Below are 13,036 nucleotides of genomic sequence, written 5' to 3'. Positions count from 1 at the left end.
TGCTGAGCCTGGAAAATTAATAAATTAAGCTTGTTTACCCCTTTGTGCATAATGTTGCTGGTATTTTGAATTTTGTTTTTTTAGGCACACATAACATCATGCCAACGACTCGTGGAGGCAGAAGCCATCAGTTCAATATGCCTCTAGGATGAAAACAGAAGCAAATTTTCTCTCCAATTTACTGAACAGTCATAAAAGATGCCAAATGATGGACTTCAGCTTTATCAGGAGCTCAGGGTCGGGTTCCACGTCCCACCACCACCAAGGGAACAGTGCCGTGGGGGGGAGTGCCCCGCAACCCCTGCTTCTGGGAACCAGCCCTTATGGGAGCACGTGGGCTGGCGTGAGGGCACAGTGGCAGCCTTTGGGGCCACTCAAGTCCTCCATGGAACTGAGACTTTATCAAGGGGCGTTAGTGTCCCCTTCCCAGTGCTCGTATCCAATCATTAAAATAGACTTTAAAAAAATATAAAATCTGCCTGAGAATGATAGGAATCAGGGACAGTACAGTGGTCAGCCCCTATCCCGCTGAGCAGTCAGTACCACCCATGTGCACCTGGACATGACGTGGTACTTACATGGTTAGAGGGACATGAACGGGGCGGGAATCCTAGTGGGGAAGCCCCAACAGAGCGGGAAATTTGAACTGTGCCAATTTTTCAAGGTGGTGATCTGGAATCAATCAGCCACAAGGGCACTCCTTTTAAACGTGGATTACTGTATAGTTCAATCACCTTTCTCCCCATTTCTCCCCCATTCTTTATTCCTTGCTGTTCCTACTGGTTGGTTAGGAAGGGACTGGAATTAATCTACAGATGCCAATGTGTCTTCTCCCTTCGAGTCAATAACGTAAGCAAAGCAATGGATTGGTTCTCACCTTTGCCAGCAGCAGAAAGGTAACATAACCAGTGTGAACATATGAAAAGGCTATGTCAGGGCACAAGAATAGAGGTATTTTAATCAATAAACCAAGTAGAAGAAGGTTGGAAGGATCTTAGGGTCAAGAAGTAAACCATCCTTTGAGGTTGATTAAAACACCCCTCTGCATGTTTTAAAAACCTGAAGGAAATTTTATTTCTCTTCCCACTGGGGTCTGACCCACCCTCTAGGTGGGACCTGGAGAACTTAAAACAATCCACGTTTAAAAGCACCCTGAGCTAGAATTTCCATGGTGACACCCTCAGGGGTGGGCAGTGTTGGGCCAATTGGTTGGGTGTTTAGGGCTGAGAGATCAGGGTTCCTCACTGGAACGACTTCCTCAAGCAAGTGGGCAAACCTGATCTACATCCTGGCCCAAGTGTCCCTGATTCCCGCTCATTCTCAGGCCTGCTGGGGAGAACGTGCTCTCGATTTCGGCCTGTTGTCCTTGAGCCGACATGATGGGAAGGGGCTGGTCACTTCCTCCGGGCCTGGGCCTGGTTACTCTGTCCCTTTTGGTGCAGCTGTTTGACTTGCGCCAAGATGTCTCGTATCTTCCGCTGAGCCATCTGCAGACAGAACAAGTGAGAGTGAGGATCTCCGAAGGCGAGGAGATACAGCCTTACGTGGGGAGAGAAGCCATCGGGGTCTGGACACCAGCGGCAACAACAGGTCATGTTGGACTTGTACGAAAGGTAAGAGAAGACTGAGGATTAGAGTGACCATAAGTTTCTTTGCCACCCAGCAGACCCTGAGCACCCACTGGATTCATACAGAGGAAGGGAGGATAAACAGTAGTATAAACTCATTCATCAGTATTTAAAACATGACCAAGTTGACACACGTTACTGAACTCAAGGGGGAACTCCCAGAGCTTCCAGGCGCATGTGTTGTCAGAAGGTCAAAAATCAGGAGACCTCGTCACCAATCACAACTCCACTATGCATGTAAATATCCCAGGAAAGGGGATGCATTGGGATAACCAAAAGGTAGTGAAATAAGCTCCACTGTGAAAGTGGACAAAACACCAGAGGACTGGTATCTTTACTCTTTCCTTCTTAAAAGTGTCTTCCCTATGAACAAAGTTTTATAAGGGAAATCAACTGTAGAATGTGATTCTCTTGACAGAAATTTACCAGAATGTCTCCTTTCCATAAATTGAGTGCTTGATTTCTTGGTTAAAGAGAAAGTTGGTCTAGGTTGGGGGAAGAATGTGGAGTCAATATTTATACATTAATTTCTACTCTGTCACCCCTGTGCTTGATGTTTTACATAGTTTTTCACTGAGTTCTCATTTTAACCAATGAAAAATGTCCCCACTTTGGTATTTAATACACCCTGGCTCTCTGCATCCCTGGATATATCATTTAAATCTCACATTCCTCATTTGTACAATGAGGTTGTTATGAGGATTACATGAGTTAATAGAGACCACATAGAATAATGCTTGGTGTAGCAGCAGAACCCATAAATCTTAAATATTTCTGTGGCTATTAATGGCTCCCAAAGGGCTGTCAGAGAAAGTTGTCACACTATGCTGGGGTCTGGGTTCCTGTTTTGCCCTTGATTGCGTGAGCAGCCTCAGGTGGGCCACAAGCCTGATGTGACATGCTTATCCTCTGTGAGTGGAAGGGACTGTATCCAATACTCTCCACATCCCTTCTAGCTCCAACACTAGGGGGTTTTAGGAAAACCCCACTAGCTTCCAATCATCCTATAATTTGAACCTGATACCTGCCCTCCTTTCTAGACCCTGGGGTCAGTTCCAATGCTGGGCACTGCTGACTGGCTTACTGGAAGCAGTGCCGGGATGGATGGTGAGTTCCAGGAAGAGAACAGGAGGGTGGAAGAACTGGAAGCAAGGATGGAGCAGTGGTTCTGGGAAAGGTGAAGGAACTGCTCTGCAAATGGGCAACCCAGGACGTTATTCCATGAACAGGGCTGGGTGGTGGATGAGACCCATATCTCTTCTCATCCAGTGCAAAAGAGAAGGACTAAGGTTAGACGACAGGGAAGACTATTAACATATAACATATGCTACACCACAGTTATTACATAATACAGACTACCTATGAAAACGGTCAAATCACTGTCCCCACAGCCTTAAGAAGGGATAAAACATCTACACCTCATGCCCTTACACCTGGAAGGAAAGAATGACCCAGCCCAGAGGCAGGCAGAGTGCATGGGACTTGTCGAGGTCATGCTTCTGGAGCCCTGCCGCCCTCCCGTGATGGGGGAGTGACATATGTACCTGGCTGGCATAGAAATGCCCGATGATCTTGACGATGACCTGGTCGTTCTCATCAGGGGTCTGGTCTCTTGGCACCACCACCTCCGCTGCTGTCAAATTTTGCAGCTCATTCACCTGGGGGCAGGGGCAGGGAGGACCGGTCAGAGAGGAGCTCAGGCTGCTGTCCATGTCAAACATGGGTGGGACTGGAGGGTCAAGAGCTTGGTCACTAGCAGGTAGAAACTGCAGGAGTCAGGAGCTGGGCTTGGGAAGTGGAATCAAGTAAACAGGCAAATTGTGAGTACCCAGGCTGGGCCGGGTGGAGGAGCTGGGGGCCAGGGAAGAGCTGTCGGGTTTGGGGACTAATGTCCAGAGCTTTCAACCTGACCCTCATGGCTCACCGTTTTGCCACCTTTGCCAATGACCCGGCCAGCTGCCGACGCTGGCACCCGGATATGGGTCTCCAGCTTTACTTCCTCCTTGGGACCGAAGAAGTTCTCCTCCTTGAGTTTTCCATAAATTCTTCCCTGAGCCTGAGAAGAGAAGGTCATTGTTGTATCAGCGGGCCACATGTGTGTGACGAAAGGGAAGCTCCCCAAGCCCCAGCCCTTCCTCCTCTGGCCCACAGGCCCACCCCAACTCGGGGTGGGGGGTCACCATCTAGGCCAGGTGATACAGAAGGTCCACAGGACTGACCTGCCAACACTCCTCCTGCTCACTTGTAACACTGGGGAGCCTGGGCAGAGTAACTGCCCAGTATGAATACGTAACTCCCCAGAGGAACTTAGTACCTAAGCTACAAACCAGACCCATGGGGTCTGGGATGCTTGCATGGGCTTGGACAAGCTGTGGCTGGCAAGTCAAGGCCCTGAGTGGCAGCTGGTGGAAGTCACTCAGAGGGCAGGCTCTTGGTCACTCCACACAGTCTAGAGAGCTGTCCCCATTGTCCATCCCTCCCTAGGTCAGAATAAGCTATCAGCTCTTCGGCTGTCTTCCCAGAAGTTCGAGAACCTCGGCATGTCATAGGGACATAAAGGAGAGAAGGGCCTTCCTTGGTCACTAAGGCAGAGGGCAAGGAAGAAGCCCTCAGACTGCCTTCTTTCCCATGTGCCTGTTTACTCTCAGGAAGCAAAGAGGGAAAGCAACAGAATTCCCGTTTGATGTCAATTTGAAAGCAGCCTTGCAGCCCTGTATTTTGCAGGGAAGCTTAAAAACGTGATACAGATTTGCACTCCCATCCAAACTCGATTCCTCTGGGTCCTACTTGGAAAAACAATAAAGATGAGAACCTTGAATTGGGCCTCTGGGGGTCCAGTGATGATGACCATACGAACTTTGGAGTCCGGAGTTTCAGGAGGAGCAATCTACAAAGCAAACAGCGGTCAAAGAGGTGCCCTCTATCTCCACCTCCTCCAGACCCCTACCACCACCCTGCTTCCACTCCCCACTTCAGACGGCCAGGGGAGTGAAGAACAAAGACCCCGAACCCCAAGGCTATTGCACCTGCACCAAAACTCTTATGAGGGCATGGGTGTGTTCGTTTCTTGACATTCTCTAAGTAGGGGCACCCTGCCCACACCCCATCTCCCCCACTCCCCAGCAGGTTTCAGTAGAGTCCTGCCAAGAGGGAGGGGCACAGATGACCAGTGGGGGGAGGGCAGTGACCTCCCAGAGAATCTCCCAGAGCTCTTCTTCAGAGAACATATACTGCATTTGACCAAAACCTTTCAGACCACTGAAACCAATGGCTTGAGACTTGCGAAATTTAACAAAACATTTGTTCACTGTGACAGGTTCTCCATGGCCAGGGAAGGTGGGAAGACAGCTAACATTTACTGAGCAACCACTGTGCACCAGGCACTGAGCCAGGGGCTTTGGCTGCATTACTTCAGAGCATTATCATCCCTACTGTACTGATGAGGAATCGAAGGCTCAGGTCCTATAGCTCAGAAGCTGCGATTTGAACCCGGTCAGTCTTGCCTGAACTGAAGTTCTCTTCTGTGCTACAATACCACCTCCTCCCTTAGCCTGAAAGCCCAGGAGCCTGGAAGGCATCCCACGGAGGACCAAGCGAGGTCAAAAGCAAAGCATCTGCCTAACACTAGGCAGATGGGGTGCCTGAGAACAAAAGTAGAGGGTGATGGGAGCAGAGCGCTCTCCCACCCCGGGAACTGGAAGGAGACAGAGCAGGTCACCTTGATGGAGGCACTGGCGAAACGGGAGAGCTGTTTGATGTGCTGCCCCTTCTTGCCGATGATGGCGCCCACTGCCTGGGCAGGAATGAACACCTGCACCATCTCCTGCTCTGGAGCCTGCTGCCAAGACAGGACATGTTATTAACGCAGGTCAAGGGACACAGCCCGGAAGCCCTCCGTGGCCCTGCCCTGCATCCTCGGGAGGAGGAAGGGGTGCAGGCACCCAGCGGCCACCCTGGGCTACATGCTCTGTAGCTCTCTGTAGCAGGGACAAATGGAAGAAGCCGGGCAAGACAAAGAGGAAGAGTGCTGCCAGCATCTGAGGCTGCCGTGCACAGGGCTGACGCCCTGGAGGGCTGGCGCTAGCGGCTGGGAGCCCTTCCCTCTCCCCTCAAATCCCCAAGCGTCAGGCTGCCACCAAGAGTTGGACCCTGCGGCCACATGGCCCAGGGGTCCCCTGTAACAAGACCCTGCACCTACCATAAAGGAGCTGTAGGGAGCAGCTCCGGTGACGCTGCTGGGAGGTGGTGGGACTGCACTGGAGGAGGCTGGAAAAAGGCCTACGGCAGCCAAGTTCAGGCCGGGGATGAGATGAGACTGCAGCTGGGGAAGGAAGGTCAAGAGAAAGAGGTCGGCTCATTCTGACAGGAGCTGGTGGCCCTTGTACGTGGCCCTGGCTGAACAAGAGGGTGAGTGGGCCTAAACAGCGGAATGACGTGCTTTTGCCCCAAACCTGCCTGCCCTTCTGGTTTTTACACACACTCACATGTACACCGAGGGCTCTCGTTGGACTAAGAACCGGCAGCCCTGAGGAGAAGGCCCAGCGTTAGACCCTCAGACGTCCTTCCTCTCTAGTGGTTTACTCCGCTCTGACAGAGACATACCTCGGACTCAGCCGATGACAAGGAAGAGGAGACAGATCTCTGACTTTTAGGACTCACCTTTTTGGTCACGTGCCCCACATCCTCACTCCCCTTTAAAAACCAGATGAAAATTATGGACCCTCTCCCCACTAAAGTGCACATAAACACAAACTTTACAGGAGGATCACAGACCTCAAAGCCCAAGACTGGACTCCCACTTGCACCCCAGGAATCAAATGAAGAATCCCTATTAATTTAATTTAAAAAGGATTCTGATGAATCGAGGTCCAAAAGCAAAGTAAAAGCTCCAAGGCTGGGGCTTCCCTGGTGGCGCAGTGGTTGAGAAGCTGCCTGCCAATGCAGGCGACGCGGGTTCGAGCCCTGGTCTGGGAGGATCCCACATGCCGCGGAGCAACTGGGCCCGTGAGCCACAGCTACTGAGCCTGCGCGTCTGGAGCCTGTGCTCCGCAACGGGAGGGGCCGTGACAGTGAGAGGCCCGCGCACCGCGATGAAGGGTGGCCCCCGCTTGCCGCAACTGGATAGAAAGCCCTCGCACAGAAACGAAGACCCAACACAGCCAAAAATAAATAAATAAATAAATAAAAATTAAAAAAAAAAAAATGTAATGCCCACATTTCAACAAACTGCCTGCTTTAAAAAAAAAAAGCTCCGAGGCCCCTCCCCCAGCCTGTGAACGCCCACCTCGCTGGCGACCCACTTCTGCCACGGCTCAGGCTCGCAGAAGGGCAAGCAGAGGCACCCAGCACTCACACTCATGGCAGCTACGTCATTCTCATAGGCTTCCCGAACTTTCTTCATGATCTCCTGCTCGGCCCTGCAGCAGTTCTCGATGGCGCCCTTCACAGTGATGGTCCTCTCAGGGTTATAGAGGGTGAGGTCCTGGAGCCTGGGGCGGGGAGCAGAGCAGCGTCAGCCTTCCACTGACAGGCCAGGACCGGGAAACAGGTCCTGGCTGGGGCCGAGACACAACAATGCCATTTCTGCAGGCTGTTTAGTTTTGGGCAAATAGCTCTCTGTTTCTGGCCTTGGGCCTGTAACCAGGGCAAGGATTCCCCACAGCGGGGCGCAGACACTCAGAGCAGACTGGTAAAGCAAGCAGGATGCTCAGAGCTGGAAGCTGGTCCCCAGTGGTGCCAGGCAATCCACTTCCTGCGCCCTTAGGAACACAGCAGCGACTCTGCCCACTGGTAAGTCTCTGACAACATCAAGAGGCACAGTGCTCACGGAGTTGCTAGAACAGCTGCACGACTTTGGTTCCCCCCACAGTGAGGCAAACCACCACCCACAGCACGTGCTCAGGGCTCAGAAAAGGATCTGGGTCTGTCCGCTTCCCATGGCCTGGCAGATGCTCCCGAAACCCCAAAGCCCTGGCTCCTGGCCACAGGTTCTCTCCTCCAGGTGCAGAGCAAGAGAGGTAGGATGTGGCAGCAGAGGACTGAAGAGGCAGCACGCTGACAACAGCCCACAGCGGTGATGGGCGCTATCATAAATGCTCCAGCCCTTATAGATAAATGCTCTTTACCGCTTCTTTGATTATTCTTCTTCAACAAGCAGAAACTGTATCCAACTTAAGGGGCAGGTATTAAGGCTCAGTAATGAAATACGGCCACCCCAGGTGCCCAGGCATCCCACTCGTAAAGGGAAATGAGAGAGCGCCTTACGAGGAGATGGTGATTTTCGTCTCTGTGTCCTGCTCCACCTTCTTCAGGTTGCGCCCCTCCTTGCCAATGAGACGCCCCACGAAATTATTATGGGCCAGGATCTTCAGGGGAACCTCGTCGGCCCTTGGGAAGAAGTGAGGGACAAGAGCTTCTTAGATGGTGGGCCACCGCAGATGAGGGGTTTCCAAGGTAAACCCCAAGACAAAATTACGTTTTCAAAGAAAACCAGCAGATCAGTGGTTGTTTAGGGAGAGAAATGGGAAGTAGGGATGGGTGGCCAAGGGCACAAGGTCAATAAGGGCAATGGATATGTTCCTTATCCTAACTGTGGTGATGGTTTTAGAGATATACTCATAGACGAAAAGAAGCCAACTATAGAACAGCATGTTCATTATGATCCTATTTGTGCTAAAATACACGCACATACATACACATGCACACACCTGTGAGGGCACAGCATTGCTAGGATATACAAGGCGTTATTTACAAGGAGGATTCATTTTCTCAGCTTTTATCCTTTCGTACAATTTCTGTGTCTCCTATTTGTCTCTATTCTTGCTTTAAAAAAGTCTGTGTTAGAGTCGAGGAGGTGGCAGTCCCCATGTGCCCAGAAGCTGAAGCCTTACGTTTTGGTGTCCTTTGCCTCCTTGTGCATAATCTCCAAGATCATCTTACAGGCAGAGGAGCAGCCCTCGGGGGTCGAGTGGACGCTGATGGCCTTCTCGGCAGCACCTGCGTTCTCCTTCCTGTGCACGTCGATCCTGAGGACCACAGGTACACGGATGGTTAGCTAACCCTCAGCCAACGCTACAGTCCTGCTCCTTTTGGAACAAGGCCAAGTGCAGAATTGAAATGGGCAGAGAAAAGGGCCAGCCTGTTGCTATGGGTTCTGTCTCAGTCAGGAGGTGGTGGCTGAGAGTGGTGGCGTCTATCATGGGAATACAGGGTTGGGGGATCGACAGCCCTCAGCGCTGAAGCTGCATTTCCCCTTGAACTCTGGATTTCCCCCTTGCAACACCTATAAAGACAAGGCACACTGTCCCAAATTAAAAGTACATAATAAAAGGATGCGTTATGAATAAGGACACAACGTGACCTGTTCTTTTTCCACAGAGCACACAATGATCAGCTATAAAGATCAGAGAAGAGGGGTGGCTGTGGTGGAATGGGAGACGGGTCAGAACTGTGACCTCTTACTAAGTTCCCTGACGGGCCCCATCCCGTTGCCGCCAATAAGCGGTGCCGAAATCACAGAGCACTAAGGAGTGGCCACCTTACCAAGACTAGGTTTGCTCGATGAGACTTTCTACAAGAAATAGAACCCTTCTTACTAATGAACGTGTGTGGCCCAGCCACTGCCACCAAAGGGCACCCCCCCAGGCTTATTCTACGTCCCCAACACTTCCTAAGAGGTAAAGTTGAGTCGAGGCCCCTCAGCGTGCTTCCAGGAGAGGCCTCGCCTCCTGGGCACCAACCACGGTTCCCTGGCCCCACCTCCACTTCCCCTGCAGCCAAGACTCACTTGGACTGGGTCTGCTTTGTGATGTTGCGGATGGTGGCACCCTCCTTGCCGATGATGGCGCCCACGTACTGGGTGGGCACGAGGAGCCGCAGGGGGATGTCCACTTGCTGTTGCTTGGCTGGGGCTCCCGCTGCCACAGGAGAGCCCTGGCGGGGCTGACCCCGAGAGCCAAAGCCTCCTCGGCGCCCATTCTCGGGACCCTGTGCTATCTGCTCATCAGGAATGTAGGAGACCTTCAAGGCGTGGTTCTCCAGCTGGTGGCCGTTCAGCTTCATGATGGCTCTGAGGACAGAGGGAGAATCTACTGGTCACTCCAATCCATGCCAATCACACCAAATGCCCTCCAGGTGTAAAGCGCTCAGCTGGGTTACAACATGGAACATGCCAGAAGAAAGGGAGATGACCACCTGCGCACCACTCCCACCCCCACCTTAGAGAACCTTCCAGTCTAAATAGCATAGGACATCAAGTAAGGTATTATAACACAAATAAGTTATATCCACTGAATTTTGGAAATGGCTTGTGAATTTCGACCAGAGCTACCTATCACATAGGATTCACATGAGAATCACATGTGATTCGCGATAAATGGATAATAAATAAAACGTGCTAAAACAAGGTTTGTTGTGTCACCTATTGAGAGTGATACCGTCCACATTTAAGCAAACTCCATGGAAACAGAAGAGGTGGAGACAGAACGGCTTGCAGGAGTTTAAGTCTATCTGGAATGTCTGAAAAACGGGACTGATGAACACTGAAGGGGAGGGACAAGCGCCATCCATTCCCAAGGCTGATGCTGGTTAGAAATGTTAACAAGGCAACAATATGTAGTAGGAAGTAAGCAAGTGTTGACTTAAAGCCAGGTTACGGCCCATAGATCAGCCACAGGGACCTCCAGAAAATTCTGAGTCCAGCAGGCAACTAAAAGAAAACTGAATGGTTTGAGAAAGTGGGGGGATTTTACACTAGGTTGGAGGAAACAAATGGGATAGAGGCAACATGCTGAAGGGACAAGAAAGCCATCAAAAGCAAAACGGCCTATAATAGAGTATAAATGAGTACACAAAGTATACAAGTCTGTCAGTACCAGTGGGTGGAGAAGTGTGACTCAACCAAACAGGCTAAGGAGCCAGAAATTGTGGGTGTGATGGGACTCAAGGCAATCCCTGAGATAAAATGTCTGCCTCTGCCACATCATAACAAATCCTTTAGGTCTTAGTTCCTTCTCATCACCACTAGATGGCGCCATGAACACAGCAAAGGACCCTATGGGTTCTCCCGCAACCAGACACCTATTAAAAGCCAGTATCTTGTCCTAAAGAGGATGTCCCACGTTCCCCGGGAGGTCTTTGGGTCTCTCCCTTCAAAGTATTTGCTATCAATCCTGGTGAGGTTTCTGAACCTTTGAGATTCCTGAACCAAAAGACAAGAGTCTGGATTTGGTTGCCACAAAATCAGAGGCTAGGTGCGGACTCGTGCCCACCTAGACCCCATCTCTGCCCAAGCAGGGGCACCTGGCTCTCACCACTCACAAAGACCCTCCCTTGCCCCACTTTTGGGTCCACTCACTGCCTGGTCTGTTCGCGGTTGGAATAGGTGACATTCACCACTGCTGTCTCACTCTCGGTGTTCACTGGGGAAGCAAAACAGAGGTCAAGGTTAGAGCAGTGAGATCTGGAGATGGCACCGATGATGTAAACATTGTAAAAAGCTCATCTTTGATGGTTATGCGATCAAGAAGGAAATACTTGAATGACAAAGCATTTCCCCTATAGACCGCTTTCACCACAACTCCTGGAAAATTCAAATTAGACTTTACATGCCTTCCTTTGATTTCCCTACCAGCCCTCAAGAGAGCCAGGAATACAAAAGGGTGTGCAGTCAACATATTCGGCAGTTATGCAACAGGGAGAAAAGACACACACACACACACACACACACACACACACACACACACCCCAACCTGGAGATAAATTTATTCTTAGAAAGAAATTTAAACTAGTTAAAAATCACACACCTAGTGAGACTGGACCAAGAAATGGTCTGTAAGGACCTGGCTGAAGAGATTTGGGGAAACACCCAAAACCATTTTAGAGTATCCTCAAGGATATACTGATCAAATGTAAGTGTATCATGACCTAGCTGAGTGAGTTGACAAGAGTGGCTGCCATGGAGTCTGGGGGGAAGGATTTGGGAGTGGACCTGGGTTGGACATTAGAATTCCAGGCGATCTGGGCACATACTCTTCCCCCTTCTGGGATTGATAAAATTAACCACTTATGCCTCATCTTGTGATTATGGGTCGCCTAGGCCTGCTTAGCCCTGGCATGGAGGACTTGGACCAAAAAAATCAAGCCGCCGCCCCACAACACTGAAGGCACTTAGCCACAAAACTGCAATGCAGACCACTCTCAGCCCTTCTGACCTCAGCGGTACAGCTCTCCCACCTCAGTGGAGGGGAAGATTCTGAAAGAATAATCTACCAGAGACCTCCCTGGTGGCACAGTGGTTGAGAATGTGCCTGCCAATGCGGGGGACACGGGTTCGAGCCCTGGTCCGGGAAGATCCCACATGCCGCGGAGCAGCTAAGCCCGTGCACCACAACTACTGAGCCCACGTACCACAACTACTGAAGCCCGTGCACCACAACTACTGAGCCCACGTGCCACAACTACTGAAGCCCGCGCACCTAGAGCCCATGCTCTGCCACAAGAGAAGCCACTGCAATGAGAATCCCGCGCACCGCAACGAAGAGTAGCCCCCGCTCGCCGCAACTAGAGAAAGCCCGCACGCAGCAACGAAGACCCAACACAGCCATAAACAAACAAACAAATAAATAAATGTAAAAGACGGTGAGACAAAGGACTATTACTCAGCCATAAAAAAGAATGAAATTCTGCCATTTGCAGGAATGTGGATGGACCTAGAGAACATTATGCTTAGTGAAATATCAAAGAAAGACAAATAGTGTGCTATCACCTATATGGGGAATCTAAAAAATACAAATGAATGTACGTGCAAAACAGAAACAGAAACACAGACAGAAGGCAAACTAGCGGTTACCCAAGAGGAGGGGGGAGAACCTTAAGGGTATGGGGGGTATGGGATTGACAGATACAAACTACTATGTATGAAATTAGACAAGTGATGGGAATTCCCTGGCGGTCCAGTGGTAGGGACTCTGCGCTTTCACTGCCATTGGCCCAGGTTGGATCCCTGGTCAGGGAACTAAGATCCCACAAACCACGCAGTGTGGCCAAAAAAATTTTTAAATAAAATAGACAAGTGACAAAAATATATTGCACAGGGAATTATAGACATTATCTTGCAATGACTTTGAATGGAGTATAATCTTTAAAAATACTGAATCACTATGCTGTACAACTGAAACTAATACTAATACATTATAAATCAGCTATACTTCAATTAAAAAAATAATAATAAAGTCATTCTCTCCCTGAAAAAAAGTAAAAGGGTAGACAGAGAGGACTTTGCTTAGAAAGTGGCATCTGATGGGACTTCCCTGGTGGCACAGTGGTTAAGAATCTGCCTGCCAATGCAGGGGACACGGGTTCGAGCCCTGGTCCAGGAAGATCCCACGTGCCGCGGAGCAACCAAGCCT

At 50.4% G+C, this 13,036-nt stretch overlaps 1 protein-coding gene across 3 annotated transcripts in view; it reads right to left on the bottom strand.

Annotated features, from left to right (window-relative positions):
- Positions 1-1,122: 1,122 nt before the first annotated feature.
- IGF2BP1 (insulin like growth factor 2 mRNA binding protein 1) overlaps positions 1,123-13,036 on the bottom strand; it is a 38,890-nt gene continuing 26,976 nt past the window's right edge. Inside the window, exons 5-15 of one of the 3 annotated variants that reach the window (XM_007176402.3) lie at positions 10,984-11,047; positions 9,415-9,696; positions 8,519-8,653; positions 7,893-8,015; positions 6,982-7,117; positions 5,827-5,949; positions 5,347-5,466; positions 4,441-4,515; positions 3,553-3,684; positions 3,173-3,286; positions 1,123-1,487 (exon numbers count right to left, since the gene is read on the bottom strand). In XM_007176402.3, coding sequence (XP_007176464.1) covers positions 1,395-1,487; positions 3,173-3,286; positions 3,553-3,684; positions 4,441-4,515; positions 5,347-5,466; positions 5,827-5,949; positions 6,982-7,117; positions 7,893-8,015; positions 8,519-8,653; positions 9,415-9,696; positions 10,984-11,047 — 1,397 coding nt within the window. In that variant the 3' untranslated portion in view covers positions 1,123-1,394. The remainder of the gene's footprint in view (positions 1,488-3,172; positions 3,287-3,552; positions 3,685-4,440; positions 4,516-5,346; positions 5,467-5,826; positions 5,950-6,981; positions 7,118-7,892; positions 8,016-8,518; positions 8,654-9,414; positions 9,697-10,983; positions 11,048-13,036) is intronic. The other 2 variants (XM_057536291.1, XM_007176403.2) reach the window with 2 other exon arrangements.

This window comes from Balaenoptera acutorostrata, chromosome 20 (assembly GCF_949987535.1).
Source record: "Balaenoptera acutorostrata chromosome 20, mBalAcu1.1, whole genome shotgun sequence".
NCBI lineage: Eukaryota > Metazoa > Chordata > Mammalia > Artiodactyla > Balaenopteridae > Balaenoptera > Balaenoptera acutorostrata.
Note: the sequence above shows the minus strand (reverse complement) of the source record. Positions and strands in the feature narration are given on the sequence as shown.